This window comes from Selaginella moellendorffii, unplaced genomic scaffold (assembly GCF_000143415.4).
Source record: "Selaginella moellendorffii unplaced genomic scaffold, v1.0 SELMOscaffold_161, whole genome shotgun sequence".
In the NCBI taxonomy this organism is placed as follows: domain Eukaryota; kingdom Viridiplantae; phylum Streptophyta; class Lycopodiopsida; order Selaginellales; family Selaginellaceae; genus Selaginella; species Selaginella moellendorffii.
This window is the reverse complement of record NW_003314422.1, coordinates 168,190-183,997: the sequence shown is the minus strand read 5'-3', so window position 1 is coordinate 183,997 and position 15,808 is coordinate 168,190. Positions and strand designations below refer to the sequence as shown.

The 15,808-nt window shown below is 44.2% G+C and overlaps 3 protein-coding genes across 5 annotated transcripts; all 3 read left to right on the top strand.

Moving 5' to 3' along the window:
• The first annotated feature begins 6,221 nt into the window (after positions 1 to 6,221).
• On the top strand, positions 6,222 to 8,979 carry LOC9663360 (tRNA uridine 5-carboxymethylaminomethyl modification enzyme MnmG). Of its 3 annotated transcripts, XM_024667148.1 has the most exons (14): positions 6,222 to 6,321; positions 6,374 to 6,504; positions 6,552 to 6,643; positions 6,702 to 6,815; positions 6,880 to 7,210; positions 7,261 to 7,440; positions 7,498 to 7,578; positions 7,630 to 7,848; positions 7,901 to 8,043; positions 8,097 to 8,260; positions 8,317 to 8,537; positions 8,593 to 8,685; positions 8,741 to 8,884; positions 8,965 to 8,979. In XM_024667148.1, exons 2-13 carry the CDS (start codon positions 6,451 to 6,453, stop codon positions 8,873 to 8,875), a joined length of 1,827 nt encoding a protein of 608 aa, XP_024522916.1. In that variant the 5' UTR covers positions 6,222 to 6,321; positions 6,374 to 6,450; the 3' UTR covers positions 8,876 to 8,884; positions 8,965 to 8,979. The 3 variants fall into 3 exon arrangements, with proteins under 3 accessions (XP_024522916.1, XP_024522915.1, XP_024522918.1); XM_024667147.1 differs by having other exon boundaries at positions 8,741 to 8,979; XM_024667150.1 differs by lacking the exons at positions 6,222 to 6,321; positions 6,374 to 6,504; positions 6,552 to 6,643 and having other exon boundaries at positions 6,740 to 6,815; positions 6,885 to 7,210; positions 8,741 to 8,979.
• Positions 8,980 to 9,100: 121 nt separating this feature from the next.
• LOC112343536 lies at positions 9,101 to 11,914 on the top strand. Its single transcript, XM_024667151.1, has 3 exons — positions 9,101 to 9,178; positions 9,240 to 9,358; positions 9,404 to 11,914. The coding sequence occupies exons 2-3, from the start codon at positions 9,318 to 9,320 to the stop codon at positions 9,987 to 9,989; spliced, it is 627 nt and encodes a 208-aa protein (XP_024522919.1). The 5' UTR covers positions 9,101 to 9,178; positions 9,240 to 9,317; the 3' UTR covers positions 9,990 to 11,914.
• LOC112343537 lies at positions 10,805 to 12,024 on the top strand. Its single transcript, XM_024667152.1, has 2 exons — positions 10,805 to 11,190; positions 11,259 to 12,024. The coding sequence occupies exons 1-2, from the start codon at positions 10,837 to 10,839 to the stop codon at positions 11,277 to 11,279; spliced, it is 375 nt and encodes a 124-aa protein (XP_024522920.1). The 5' UTR covers positions 10,805 to 10,836; the 3' UTR covers positions 11,280 to 12,024.
• The last annotated feature ends 3,784 nt before the right edge of the window (positions 12,025 to 15,808 follow it).

Sequence of the window (15,808 nt, the reverse complement as noted above, 5' to 3'; positions counted from 1 at the left end):
ATAGTGTGATGATCATCTATGATATGTAAGTTTTGTGTTAAATATTATCTGGATTATTTTTCTTTATAAGGTTGTTGTTGTAGGCCATATAGTACAATTACATTTAACAATCATAGTTGTGGTGGAACATCGTGAGGTGGTGGTTGAGCACAATAATGTCTGATGTAAAGTGGCAAAGAAGGATTGTCTTTGTGATGTAATACAAGAGGACCCTTCACATAGGAGCAATGTGATAATGAAGGAGGCTCTATATAGCATGGCAATGGAGGAGGCCTTTAAGCCTTCTCATGAACTTGACACCCCAAGTTCATAGGTGGATGCTTTATATGACAAGGCTATGTTAGATGCTCTAGACAAGGTAGAGGATGAGGCTTAATTGATGTTCCCTTAGGCAACGAGCTACATGACAAGAAAGACACTCCAACTAGAAAAGTGAAGACTCTTTGTTGCATAGTGGTTCCAAGTGAAGAGGTGGTCCACACAAACCTTCTTGTGAGCATAAGGTTTTATAAAAGCTTCCTTCTGCATAAGAAGATTTAAGCAAGATTATGGCTTATATATAATTAACTTTATAGTTTGGTGTTTTTATGGTTTTATGAGATCACCTACAAAGATTGAAGATCAAAATCTTAAAGCACAAGTTATTATTACTATATTTTACAAATTAAGGTGGAAAATGCAAGTTTTAAGCAACCTTCAGCTTATGAAATGAGAATGTATGCATTTGGCAGTGGTGAAATGGAAGTTCCAACCTTACATTCAAAGAAGAACCCTGGGTGTGAGTATTTTATTTACTCCTATCCACATAATAAAAGATGTGGCTTCTATTCTTTGGTGTGTTATATATTTTACATTTAAACTTTGGAATATCAACCCAAAAGAATAAACACATTGTAAATATCATGCAACTTAGGTCGGGAGTTTGTTTTTTTTCAGTGTTTTTGATTTATTTATATAAAGGGACACTGTTGACAAATTAATATCTTGATTTTCTAAAATATATAAGATTATTTAATATGAAATTTATATACCTTTTCCCTTTTACCATATTTGCAATTACATATTAAAGTAGTGTTTATGAAAAATTAATACCAATGCTATGTAGTAAGAAGATTTAATTTTGTAAAAGTTCTCTTTAGATTAAATTTTGAAAAAAAAATAATATACAGTATTTTACCCCTTGAGTAATCTGGAATTATATTATGGTTTATAAAATTTTAGGCTTTTGCAATTAATGGTAGAAACATTAACTACCAAAAATTAGTACTTCCATTTTAAAAAAAATTATTTATTATATAAGACATTTAATTTGTAAATCCCAAAGTTGATCCAAAGGTGCACCATATGGAGTGGTAGAAGTCTAATAAGCATATAAAATTTAGATCAAAAGTTTGACTTGAAAAATTGAGAGCAAGAGTGAAACATGCAAAGAAACACTTAAGAAATGAATACAAAATGATCTATTGAGCAATGAGCAAGGCAAAGAAGGGGCAACCTTGGCCATGGTGGTGTCTCAAATTTGGAGACTTTATGGTGCTGCAATGTGATGCAAAACTGGATAGAGAATGAGTTAGACTAGGAGTTTTGGCACCAACACCAGCTTGAGAGGATGGAGATGTGGAGGTATGGTGGTGTCTTTGGAAAAGAATGTTGGCTGTCCCTTTTGAGTAATGAGGGGTGATATGTTGCTGCCAATGGGCGATGAGCAAAAGAAGATTAAGGCTACCTCTTGGTTAGTGGCGAACAATTAGCTATAGTGGGACAACACTTTCAAGATGAAGTATACTATTGGTGTAAAGAGTATAACGAGATAGTGTAGTGCACTTTATCTTTCTCCCCTTAAGCCAATTGGAAAAAGGGCAATTGTTTGATGAGAGAACCCTTAGTGGCTATTATCGGTGTAAAGAATATAACGAGATAGTGTAGCGCACTTTATCTCTCTCCCCTTAAACCAACTGGAAAAAGGGCAATTGCTTGATGAGAGAGCCCTTAGTGGCTATTTTATCCCTATTTATCCCTCAAAGTTTCAAGGATCCACGGTGACAGTATATCCAAATCTCATCCCATGATCACATGCGCTACACTCACCCCCCCTTAAGAGATGTCAATATCCTCATTGACTATTGATTAGTAACCCCTACTGAGCCAAAAGAGGAACCAACACCTCTATTTCCGCACTCAATCTCTTAGTTATTCCATATGAGGTAACTAATCATCCACCTGCCATTCAAATTTACTAATCAATCTACCAATCCTTCTACACCAATTGCTTGATGAGAGAGCCCTTAGTGGCTATTTTATCCCTATTTATCCCTCAAGGTTTCAAGGATCCACGGTGACAGTATATCTAAATCTCATCCCATAATCACATGCGTTACACTCACCCCCTCTTAAGAGATGTCAATATCCTCATTGACTATTGATTAATAACCCATACTGAGCCAAAAGAGGAACCAACACCTCTATTTCCGCACTCAATCTCTTAGTTATTCCATATGAGGCAACTAGTCATCCACCTGCCATTCAAATTTACTAATCAATCTACCAATTCTTCTACACCGTTCAAATTTACTAAACCAATGTAAGCTCCTGAGTTTGGACTTCCCGGGAGGTCACCCAACCCAGTACTATTCACACTCAAGGACGCTTAACCCCAAATATCCCAAGGCCCTTAACCGTTTGGAAAAGGGGGTGCATTCTTGTTCATGGGCCCTTTCCCTATATATTTGAACCCCATGGATCGTCTCTCAAGTCGTTCCCTTTGGTTGCTTACAATCCACCACGCTTCCCTGCAAGTTCACGCCCTCGTGAATGGAAGCTGAGAGCCGCAGCTCTCCCGAGAGCCCTGCTCTCTTGACACCCTACCCCTCGGGTCGAGCCCAGCGGGAGCAAACTGGACCAGCCAGATGTCAATCAACATGTGGTGTGATTCCCTTAGCCAACCAACAGAGTCGAACTCGAGACCGCTCCGATACCAAATGTAAGCTCTTGAGTTTGGACTTCCCGGGAGGTCACCCAGCCCAATACTATTCAAACCCAAGGACGCTTAACCCCAAGTATCCCAAGACCCTTAACCGATTGGAAAAGGGGGTGCACTCTTGTTCATGGGCCCTTTCCCTCTATATTTGAACCCCATGGATCGTCTCTCAAGTCGTTCCCTTTGGTTGCTTACAGCCAAGAGAGGAACTAACACCTTCATTTCCACACTCAATCTACCAATCCTTCCATTGTGTAGATTAACCCCAACTATCCTAAGACCCTTAACCGATTGGAAAAGGGGGTGCACTTTTATTCATGGGCCCTTTCCCTTTCTTTGGTTGCTTACAATCCACCACGCTTCCTTGTAAGTTCACGCCCTCGTGAACGGAAGCTGAGAGCCACAGCTCTCCCAAGAGCCCCGCTCTCTTGACACTCTACCCCTCGGGTCGAGCCCAGTGGGAGCAAACTGGACCAGCCAGATGTCAATCAACATGTGGTGCGATTCCTGTAAGTTCACGCCTTCATGAACGGAAGCTGAGAGCCCCGCTCTCTTGACACCCTACCCCTCGGGTCGAGCCTAGTGGGAGAAAACTGGACCAGCCAACCGAGGGCGAAGCTGAGAGCCACAGCTCTCCCGAGAGCCCCGCTCTCTTGACACTCTACCCCTCGGGTCGAGCCTAGTGGGAGCAAACTGGACCAGCCAGATGTCAATCAACATGTGGTGCGATTCCTGTAAGTTCACGCCTTCATGAACGGAAGCTGAGAGCCACAGCTCTCCCGAGAGCCCCGCTCTCTTGACACCCTACCCCTCGGGTCGAGCCTAGTGGGAGAAAACTGGACCAGCCAACCAACAGAGTCGGACCTGAGACCCCGCTCTGACTCGGACCTGAGACCCCGCTCTGACTCAATCTACCAATCCTTCCATTGTGTAGATTAGTTATTCCATGTGAGACAACTAGTCATCCACTCGTTCAAATTTAAGGGTAGGAATATACTTTACTCAATGGTATATTATATTTTTAAGTAGCCACTAATCAATGAGAATCGAACTCGTGCCATTTTCTCTGATACCAAATGTAGCGCACCGTATCTCTCTCCTCTTAAGCCAACTGGAAAAGGGGCAATTGCTTAATGAGAGAGCCTTTAGTGGCTATTTTATCCCCATTTATCCCCCAAGATTCCAAGGATCCACGGTGATAGTATATCCAAATTTCATTTCATGATCACATGCGCTATAGATAGAGATATTGCAACAAGTATTGTGGGAATATGATGTGCCAAAAGAGGTATAGTAGCAGATTCTCAAAGTGATACAAAAACTAGGAGATGTTCCAAAGTTTGAAACTAGGACTCTACTGGTTCGAAGGAGCAAGTTCAACCACAAATCCAGCATGGAGCTACATCAGATGTCGAGGACAACATGGTTGGAGAGTACAAGTCAGGTGGGATGAGATAACTAGGCCATGAGTATTGGGCCAGTGTTTCTACTGGCTTTTCCTGATACAACTTGACAACTTGCCCTAGAGATGTCAAATGTGATGCACTAGTTCCAGAGGCCTTTTGCCTTGGCACCTGGTGGATGATTGAACACCTTGAGATCGCCACTTTCATCATCAAGCAGCAGATAAAACTCTTAATCTGCCACTCTTCTAGTAGAATGAGTTTCACTTGTTCTTTCAGGATAACATAGTGAGTCGCACAACCACAAGAGTAGATCTCCACCATAAGGCCACAATAGCAAATATCCTTTTAATGTCCATTGAAATGGTGATAATTCTGCACCTACTTGTACACATGTTGCTCTTCATATTCTCATGTTTTAGCAGGGTGATTGATGATGAGATCTGCTGGCAGTGGCTTTATAATATAATATGCCTTATAATGGCAGCAAGGCCAATGTTTCTTAGAATGCTATCTCTTATTTGGTGATCGATTGGTCACCATCTTAGAGTATGGTGTTGTATTAGTCTATAACCATATTCTCTCTACCAGCTTTCATGTGGATTGAACTGAAAATTAAATATTTTATATTGGTGGAATCTTTCTGCAACGAACAAATTTTCAAATATTGGTCGGTCATGCCACATTGGATGGGCATGGATGGGCTGCATGGACCAATCCAACCGTTCATGCCGCAAGCACGGTGGCGAGGGCTGGCTAGATAGTAGGGGATTGTGGGTGGGAAGGGATGAAGAGGGTGTGGGTAAATTGGTGGAAGTAGTTCTTCAGAGATTTTGTGCTCACACACTTCAGCTTCTCCTAAGATTTTTCTTCTCGTTCAGGACATTGCTTCAATGAAGGAAGCGCAACAAATAAAAGTACGCCGTCTACCAAAAAAGAGAGGCTCTAGTGGCATACAATCAAAAGCTTGGCAGAGATTATTTACCCTGTGTGGTAAATTTCCTAGGAATTTTTCTGGGATGTCACAGCCCTGGTGGATTTCTATGGTGGGGGCTGCTTTGGTTCTCATGCTGAAATTAGAATTTTACAATGTCATAGGTTTGAAAAGAGGATCTGCAAGATGGCGTTTCTGCTTCATATCAGCGGGATATGCTGGAAGAATCCAGCCCCAAACACCGGGTCCATTTTGTAGTGCTGGAGGAACATCAGATGTCAAGAACATTATAAAGCTTGAAAGTGGAATTTTTCAGAGCTATAAATGTTGGCAGGGGAATCAGACACTTTAGTCATGAATTCGTTTCAAGATGATCAAAGTTCTTACGGTAAAGGAGTGATTGAGGTTCCAGATGTTGCATCAAGCTGTTAGATGCATCATTGTTGAAGCTGAGTGCTCCAGTGAGACTACTATAGCTCATGATTTGATTTGCCTTTAGGCATCCATATTCCTGCCTTTATACTTTCGTTTCATTTGTAATATTATTGTGAGCAAGCAGGACAAATGGCCCAAATTCATCTCCCTGGCCAATAGAACTCCATACTGTCAAGTTCTCCCTTCTCCTGGGAAGTAAACCATACCATCACCATGAAGGCGAAAGGCAGTGTTATAGCATGGCACACTCCAGGAGACAGTCAAGAACCAAAAGGTGGCCAATGATCTCACTGTGGAACTTTGGGCAACTTCTTTTCTTTCATGGTTTTATGTTTTGTGTTGTTTTAACAAGATGTTGTCTATGACACATGCTAGCCATTTGATTCTAGAGCCTGTTATTCAGGATAGAGAAGGAAAAATTTTAGATTAAAGGGCGCCGCTTAAAGTGCTAGGGTTTATGGCTACGCTACTCGTTCCATCGACACCACGCAATGTCCGGCCCGGCGTCCCTTGGAGCGATGCCAGGCTTTGTGGGAAGCGAAGATCTTCGCTACTGTGCTGCAATGCCAGTGGTAAATCTCCGAAATTTCGCGATTTTCCTTGTCCAATCTCTTGCACGCACAGGGAAGGAGCACGACTTCGATGTCATCGTTGTTGGAGGCGGCCATGCCGGCTGCGAAGCGGCCCTAGCAGCGGCGAGAATGGGGGCTCGCACATTGATGCTCACACTCAATCTCGATCGAATAGCTTGGCAGGTAGACACGGAAATCTCTCATTTGCATGTAGAAATCTCTCTTGTCAGCCTTGCAATCCCGCTGTTGGTGGCCCGGCGAAATCGCAACTGGTTCACGAAGTGGATGCTCTTGGCGGAGAGATTGGAAAGATCACCGATAAGTATAAGCGATTTTTCTTATCTTCTTTCTCGTTGCCAATTGTTTATCCTTCCTTGCAGGTGTTATTTGCAAAAGCGAGTGTTGAATCGTTCCAAAGGTCCTGCGGTGTGGGCTTTGCGTGCCCAAACCGACAAGAGGGAGTACGCTAGAGAGATGAAGAAGGTCGTGGAAACGTAAGCGTTTTTCTCTTCTTTCGATCTTTCTATGGGATTTATATTGTTTTTGGCTAACTTTCAGCACAGAGAATCTGTTTATCCGGGAGTCTATGGTGACTGAGGTGCTGGTTGGAAGAAATGACAACGTTGAAGGGGTCGGCACCTTCTTCGGCGTTAATTTCTTTGCACCAGCGGTGGTTCTGACGACCGGGACGTTTATGAATGGAAAGATATGGGTTGGACGCAAATCCATGAGCGCAGGGAGAGCGGGCGAGTCGGCATCGCAAGGACTTACGGAGAACCTTCAGAGTTTTGGTTTTGAGACCGACAGGCTTAAAACGGGAACTCCCGCAAGGGTGGATGTTCGGACCGTGGATACAAGCAGATTGGAGTCGCAGCCTGGTGACGAGGAGGTAAGAATGCTTGTTTTTCCCGTTTTGTTGCAACGTGTTATTGATACTAGGTGAGGTGGTTCAGCTTTGATCCAGCCGCACACGTTGAGAGAGACCAGCAGTGTTGCTACATTACACGGACGACGCCAGAGACTCACAGGCTCATTAACGAAAATTTACTTGAAACTCCAACATATGGAGGATGGGTGGAATCGAAAGGCCCCAGATATTGCCCTTCCATCGAAGACAAGGTAAAATGTTTACGGTATGAAAGCATATAAATATTCTGATATTGCTTTGAATTCTAGATTGTCAGATTTAAAGACAAAGACAGCCACCAAATATTTCTAGAACCGGAAGGAAGAAGTGTTCCTGAGCTTTATGTGCAGGTTGGAAGATAAGAAAGATGTAGTTTTCTGACATATATTGCTTGAAACCAGGGATTTTCGACTGGATTACCGGAGAGATTGCAGCTAGCTTTACTGCAAACCTTACCTGGCTTAGAACACTGTGCGATGCTGCGACCAGCATATGCCGTGGAGTATGATTATTTGCCTGCAAACCAGTGCTATCCGACGCTAATGACAAAGAAGCTAGAGGGTTTATATTTCAGTGGACAGATAAATGGAACAACTGGATATGAAGAAGCTGCTGCTCAGGTACAGGTGGTGTTCTGGCTGGATATATAAAAATGTGTTGATTACAATGCAGGGTTTCGTAGCAGGTGTTAATGCTGCAAGATATTGCTGCAAGAAGGATTCTTTTGTTCTGGAAAGGGAGAGCTCATATATAGGAACACTAATAGACGACCTGGTAACAAAGAACTTAAGAGAGCCATATCGCATGTTAACAAGGCAAGTATGTTTATTTCACTTAACTTGCCCTTTTTAATGCATTTCAAATGCAGCCGTTCAGAACATCGTCTGCTACTTCGGGCCGATAATGCAGATAGTCGTCTTACTCCGGTGGGGAGAGACCTCGGCTTAATCGATGACAGACGGTGGTCTCTTTACCAGGAGAAACAGTCTCGTATTTCTGACGACAAAAAACGTCTACAGACCACTCGATACTGTAAGGACGTTCTTGTTTGCATTTCTTTCTTGTTGTAACAGAACCACTATATGCAGGTTCCGAGAAAATGAACGCAGAGGTTCTGCAGTTATCCGGGCAACCTGTTGATGGTCCAGTTTTGCTGAACATGCTCTTGAAAAGGCCGCATGTCCATTATGAGCTACTGGATAAACATGGCGCTGGAAATCCTTTGCTATCACGGGAAGAGAAGGAATGCGTGGAGATTGATATCAAGTACGAGGGCCTCATAGCTCGTCAAACGATGCAGCTTAAACAGGTCATTCTGGTTTTTACCTTTGGTCAACTTCTTCCCTGACTATTTCTTACTACAGATGGCATTAAAGCTGCATAAAGAAATTCCTGATAGTGTTGATTATACCTCAGTCGCGACGTTGTCAAAAGAAGCAAGAGAGAAATTGACACAAGTGAGTCGCTCCAAACCAACTGTGTGCTTATGTGACACTGTCGAATTTCATGCAGATACGACCTCGAAATATTGGACAGGCTTCACGAATTGGTGGAGTAAGGCCTTCAGACATATCGTCCTTGCTTGTTCACTTGGACGTGCTGAAACGTGTAGACGAAGCAGTTGCTCAATCAAAGCCACGAGCTTGATCTCTTCGGGTATGTGTGAATATTTTCACACATTGGGACCCAGGCATTCATTTGTCGGTGGATTTGTCTTACTACAATTCTTCTTCAAGAAGTTCCCTTTGCTGCTAAAGGTATGTCTCTGAATGTCAGTTGATCTGTTTTTTAATGTTTTAATATCATCTCAGCTCTCATTTTCGTTTTCGAGGATGCCATTTGTTGCTGGGAGGCTATGTCTTTCGATAACACTTCCATCTTGCCGGCAGTCATCGCAGAGCCTATCAACGAAGGCTTCAAAGCTCTCTTCTATGCGTTCTCCAAGTTCTGGTATTTCCAAAGCGAGTCCAGGGAGGTAATTAACGAGTACACTGTTTACAATCGTGTACAGGCACGCATTGAACTCCTCAATGACCAAAAGTCGGACGAATATCAGGCGCTCAAGCTCTTCAGCAACTATTTCAATGACATGGAGCGGCATTTTGAAAATCGCCGCTCAGCTCATCCCAGGTACGATGTGTTTCTCTTACCGCCTGAACCTTGTTGTTTGTTTAGATACATCATGGACACTTTTCGTTTCTACGACGCCAAGTCTAAGGTCGAGAGGTTCCTGCCGATTATAAATGCTCAGCTGGCACTTGAGCAGCAACGGGAACAGCAGCCTTCAGCTTTGACACTCGCGAGAGATATCCAGGCATCAGATTCTCATGTGACTCAACCAAGCTCTTCTTCCGAGATAGACTACCGCTGCCAGCCACCAAGTCTTTCTCAGGGTTTAATCGTTGGTAGAGATGGCGACTTTACGAGGCTCAAGTCCCTGCTGTTAGACATGGGAGGCGCTGAAAGGATTTGTGTTTTTGGCCAGGCCGGCGTAGGAAAAACTCTACTTCTCACTCAGTTGTGTCAAGACACGAAGGTGAGGGGCCACTTTGCTGGGATCGAGTTTGACAACAGAGAGTCTCTAGAGATGCTGATAACTTTGCAAGCAGACATTCTGTCTCGATTGACTGGTAGTGACCGGAGGGTGGGGTCTGTTGGAAACGGGCGACGAGAAATTTTCAACATCATAGCTAGGAGCACACTGAAGAGGTACCTGCTAGTTCTGGACAACGTGTGGAAGCAAAACTGGCTACACATTTGACGGAGAAGATAGGGAGGGGAAACAAGGTGGTAGCCATCACAAGGAACGCAGATATATTGCTGGACGATCACAGGTGGACGGGTGTGACGGTTGGCCCTTTGTCATACGACGATAGCTACAAGCTCTTCTGTGTGCATGCCTTTGGAGAAGACGAGATTTGATGCCGAGCTCGTGAAGAAAATGGTTTGGCAGTGCAGTGGAGTTCCTAAAGCGGTAGAGGTGGTGACCAAGTATGCGAGACGAAACAAGCACGGCAGCTGATTGCACGTTTACGAGAAGATGGCTAGGTGGGAACTTAATGACGAGTGGAATGGCGCATTCCAAGTTTTGCAGCTGAGCTTATGGACATGGGGAACGAAGACGCGCAGCTTCTTTTCTTGTCCTTCATCATGATGCGTTACTCGTCAACGATCGACATGTTTCACTTCTGCGGGCTTGTCTACGGTCAACATCACCTTAGGATTATCCGCCTGGATTTTCTCTCGACAGACTTCTGGAGCTTAGGCACTTGAAGGTGCATATGTGATGTTCGCTTGTGGGAACATCTCAAGAGCTTGACAAGGCTAGAGTCGCGCGCTGTGATCCGGGACAACAGCTGCAAACAGGAAGGTGCTGCTGTGGACCTCAGCTTTGTAGGAAGGATGATGACACCCGCCAAGTGAAGAACTTTCGGCTGGTTTGGAGCTTACGACGGCTGAAAGTGCTACGACTTCGTCCATGCGAAGGTGATATATGGACGGACTGGGATTGCGGCCACGTCAAAGAAAGTTTGGAAGTGTTTGATCTTATCCTGGTAGACACACGAGAATTCAGCAGTGATGCCGACGAGTCTCTCAGTGGTTCCAGAATGCTACGGGTGCTACCCCTGAGAAGTCTTCGAGTGACAAGGCTGCCATCGTCTGCGCGACTTCCCGAGTCTCACGCGCCTGCAAATGCCACGAGATGGCTTCCACGCGGTTTTGAAGAGCTTACGAGCTTGAAGGTGCTGGTACTAGACGGGTGTGGAGTGCTAGACGAAGTTCCACGACTGGGCAGGCTTTGCGATCTCCGGCGGCTAGAACTCACGGGCTGTCCCACAATGGAGCGCATCCTAGAAACCATGACTTCACAACAATCACAACAAGGAGGCGGCGACCAGGAACTTAAAATATCGGACTGCCGGGAGTTTGCTCGCTTCCAGACCAAAGTTGACGAGTTACGGGTATGTTCGCTGAGCTTTCTATATCCGGTTGTGGAATCGAACCGACTTGGGAGTCTGCCGCTGAACAGATTATACATTTCAGGGTGTGAAAAAGCTGCACGTCTCAAGCTGCGAGAAGCTACATAAACTTTCGTCTCCCTCGACATGAAAAGCTCTCGCTAAAAGGCTAAAAGGTTAGCATCTCACACTGCGAGAAGCTTGCCAGAGTTCCTCTTATTCCAGGCTCCGGCTGAGCAACTTGCCTTCGCTGCTCGAGATTGCCGAGAGTTCGCCGGTGGCAATGCATGTCTCGTATTGCGAGAAGTTGCCACGAGTTCCTCCCATGCGGGGGATCCAGCGGCTTTTCCTGATGGATCTACCATCTTTGGTCGAGATTGGCGAAGGTTGTATGGCCACGCTCGATCGGCTGGAGGTTTCAGGTTGAAAGAAGCTGGACAAACGTCCTTACGCTGATCTTCTTCTACTTTCATCACGGAACGATATCCAAATGATGATGAAGAGCGATAAAAAAACACGGAAGATCTTTAGCACGAGATTACAGATTGCAAATGTTTATGCGTTTTGCAGCAAGCACGAAGGAGCAAAAGTCAGCAAGTTAGGCTCCACTATAAAATCATGGGCGTAAATTTCACCCAAAAGCTGACACGAGAAAGAGGAGCACTCGCCTGCGCCTGTGCCCAGTCCACACCACCACACGGCAAAAGTTTCGTTCCGAGTTGCTGTTTGACAAGTCTTTCCAAAGTGTGTGTAGTGAAATCAATATAGACGGTGGAGTACGTGGTTCCATGCAAAGACTTTAATTTCCATTTTACGCCAGGTGGTGTAATGCCGGTATATGGTCAAGCCAGGAAAAAAGAAAAGGAGACATACACAGACGCGTCATGTGTGCAAAAACAGGATGGCTGAAGTGAGAGGTGCTTTGATTCTTTGCCAGTACTAGAGAAAGAGGTGAAGCTTCTTCTCGTTTTTGTCTGGAGGAGCTGTGCTTGGTACGCGTCTCTTGCAAAAGGACTAGAAACCAAAAGAGCTTTGTCACTGTCAGCGGGGTGTGTTGAATTACAAGCCAAGTCCTGGATGAACACAGATCCAGCAGCAGCAGCAGGCCCAGCAGTGCTCAGTCCGTGTAATGAAGCTGAAATGGAAAAAGCTTGCCAAATGCTGCTGTGCGTGTACAGCGAGAGAACAGTTCCCCAAAACCACGCTCCTTGTTCCATTCGGAAGCGTGGAGAGATTAGCTACAAGAGGAAGAGACCAAGAAGCAAGAGTGATATTCCCGGGGCCCTGTACCAGTGTGAATAATTACGAGTGTCTTTCAGTATTCTATGTGAGTCATCTGCGTACACAGCATCACCACGCAGGGCGATCAGGCAAGAAAATGTGTGCTTGCAAGCGCTCATCCTCACGGGATCTTATATTATTATGAAAGGTGGTACAGAGTTTCTATTTTTTCTTTCTAGAAAATCAAATTCTTGCATACAGAAACAGATAGCTAGAGTCCGACTGCGGCCCGAAAAAGACCGCCCCGCCTCTCTCTCTCTCTAGTTCTCGTGAATCCGCCGTGCTTAATGAGCACACGGCTTACATCACGGGAATTCAAGTGATGGAAACTTGCCCCACCCATTTTTTTCTGAGAAGCAGCAGCAGCAAGTCCCACTCAAAACACCCAGTAAAGGAAGACGACTCGGGTGGTGCTATCTATCTTTCAATCCATCCATCGCTTTCTCACACACAATCTCCACGCAGGCAGACGCCGTCTGGAGCGTAGTGCATCGTTTCCTAGGCTGCAGAAAGAGAATCAGAAAACGATAAGCTATTTACTATACTATATAGCCCCTCTGTATGCATACCTCTTTCTAAGTTGATCCTAAACCAGTAAGAGTTTCCGTTTCCAATCTTTTCGCTTGTTTGTCTCTTAAAAACTGGGGTGACATCCTCGTGCGTCTGACCAGGGATCACGCAATGCAAATGGTACGACATGACAAAAGAGATAATAGTGTTGTATAATAAATTCAAATACTTTATTGATATTTCTATGAAAGGAAATAGAGTTTTATGAGTGGTCCAGGCCTCACAGCTTTCCAGGCTCTCAACTTCACGTCTCGAGCTCTCGCCTGTGCACGGGTAGTGTGTCAAGACCCAGTGCATAGAGAATTACTTGTGATGGGGCGTGGCTTCTACTCAACTGACAACGATGATAGGAAGAAAAGGTGGCGGTGGTGGTGGTAGCCATCGCCAGTTGGCTTGACAAGGTTCTTTATCATCAAGAGAACAATTCCATGATCAATTTGGACGAGAAAGAGAGAGAGAGGGTCCCTCAAGTTTCATTAAAGCTACGCTAGGCCGGGCGGGAGAGGGGGCGAGCCAAAGAAACGCAAAGCAAACAAAGCCAGAGAGTAGACGCGAGAGAAGCAAACAAACAAACAAGGGATGATCAGCGCATCGTTTCCCACAGGGACCACAGCTTTCTTCATTTGGTTTTTTTACGTGGAGAGAATGGTGCCATTACCTTTTTACAAAGATTTTATTTTATTTTTATTTTGTTTTTTTACTTGTGCTTTTTGCTGTTGACGGATCAGCTTTCAATGAATCCTTTTTTTTGTATCGACTCTTACTTTGTTCAGGCCTGTAGGTGGCAGATTGTTGTGTGCTACGGAACCAAACCACGCCTCAATAAGAATTGATAGCGAAGTACTACAAGGATTTGTTTTTGTTTTCTTACTGTTTTCTTTTGCCCTTTTTAATAAAAAAGGAAGAAAATTTATAATAGGGGGACATGGGAAGTTCTCGTATGCATTCAATGAGTTCTCCTATCTAGCTACTTTGGATGTGAGCGATGTGTCGGACCGAAAGAACCCAGGGATTCCAGACGTGGACTCGGGCCTCTCTTTTACTCTAATGTTTCTGAAAGAGAGATGCACGAAGCAACTTGCTTAGATCAATGTTCAATTCGCCCTCGATTGCAACATGTGAAGGAGTTCTCCACTAAGTTGCGGACACATTCAAGGATTTCTTTTTCCCACAACCTTTTTTTCTCGCTTTTTTATTTATTATTATTTATTATTCCGGGTCACGGTCTGCAACTGTGAGCTTATACGTGAGGAGGAAATCGCCAGCAAACTTCCCATGACATTTCTTCGTGTGCTGTTGTTGTTTTCACGAAGATGTTGCTGGTGCTGCTTTGGCTTGCTGGTCCCGGCTGGCTAGTCAGGATTGGATCCACTTAACTTAATTACTGGGATTTCGATCCAAGCAATAGAGAAGCGACACAAAATCCCACCCAACTTGTCTAGACAATGAAGTTGCTGTCAATCACACAAGTTGAGGTTGCTTTAACTAGGATCAAGAATCACAAAGGGGGAGGAAAGAAAAAGAAGGCAAATGAAGACCTCCAGTGTCACAACAAGAGCATGAATCCATTCATTTTCCTCAGTTAGAGGATTATAGTTTAGTAGCTCCTAGCACACCACCAGCATTGTCAAGATCACTTTGGGGGCAAAAATAAATTGGACAGATACCACCAACACTTCCTTAGTGATATTCTATACATAAGTTGGAAGCATAGGACCATGGGGGCGCTGCAAGACCTTGTATACAATATATGAATGGATGAATGAATATGCAAATAAAGTGGTAGTACACGAGAATAATAATCACACACACCACACCCACACACATCACACACACACAAAGTCTTACAGGCAGCAGCAAGCACTAAGACAGGAATCAAAATTTTCTATAATGCAAGCCACAAAGAAAGTGCAAAGCTACCTAATACTCAAAAAAAGCATCAACCTACACACACCAACACACACAAGCGCACACACCCACACACACACTCTAGCCAGCAAAAGCAGAGAAAGTTGTGTGCCGTGCCAATACTTACACATGACTCTTATGTATCTTGGACCCAAAGATATGCCACAGATTGAGGGTGATCCCACTATATGTTTGAAGTTGGTGGTGGATGTGATAATGCAGGGCATGCTGCTTGCTTTGCTCATGCCTCTGGCATGAACAACAGCAATAGCAGCACCACCAACAGTTAATTTATAGAGTTTAAGTTTTGCATTTTCCTGAGCTGCTACAAACAAGACTCTAGAGTTTTCTAATGACTTTTTTTCTTTTTTCTAGATAAACAGCTATATGTATAAATTTCTTGGTTCCAGAACCCCCCAGTGCAAGGAAGCAACAGCAGCAGTGTCAGCAAAAGTAGCAAGTGTAGGGCAGCATCAATGATTTATTCTCAAAGGAGTGTGTCAGTCCAGGAGGGGGGCCAGAGCCAGGCCAGGATCTGAAAGCAGGAGAGTACAGTGGTGTGAGGGGAACAAGTGTAGCACTGGCATTGTCTTCTGTGTACGAACTGTTGACAGACAGCCTGATTTATGCATTTTTGGAAAAGCTTACAATTTCTTTTCCATTATTATATTTATGAGATTTCAGGAACTGGATAGCAGCACATTCATCCATGAGGATCCTTCTTGACAGTTGCTTGTATAGGGAAACTGAAAAATTAAAAGAAAAATAAAATAAAAATAAAGAAAAGATGGAAAGGAATTGGCCTCATTTGACAGGAAGAAGATGGGACCCTACAGAATCCAATTTACTTTTTTGGCCCACT

Bases quoted from the DNA above. Each gene is read 5' to 3' on its own strand.
- LOC112343537 (XM_024667152.1), top strand. From the start codon at position 10,837: ATGCTACGGGTGCTACCCCTGAGAAGTCTTCGAGTGACAAGGCTGCCA. The intron at 11,191-11,258 runs GTATGTTCGCTG...GCCGCTGAACAG, and splicing joins CCAAAGTTGACGAGTTACGG to ATTATACATTTCAGGGTGTG.
- LOC112343536 (XM_024667151.1), top strand. From the start codon at position 9,318: ATGGAGCGGCATTTTGAAAATCGCCGCTCAGCTCATCCCAG. The intron at 9,359-9,403 runs GTACGATGTGTT...TTGTTTGTTTAG, and splicing joins CGCCGCTCAGCTCATCCCAG to ATACATCATGGACACTTTTC.
- LOC9663360 (XM_024667148.1), top strand. From the start codon at position 6,451: ATGGGGGCTCGCACATTGATGCTCACACTCAATCTCGATCGAATAGCT. The intron at 7,211-7,260 runs GTAAGAATGCTT...TATTGATACTAG, and splicing joins CGCAGCCTGGTGACGAGGAG to GTGAGGTGGTTCAGCTTTGA. The intron at 7,579-7,629 runs GTTGGAAGATAA...GCTTGAAACCAG, and splicing joins TTCCTGAGCTTTATGTGCAG to GGATTTTCGACTGGATTACC.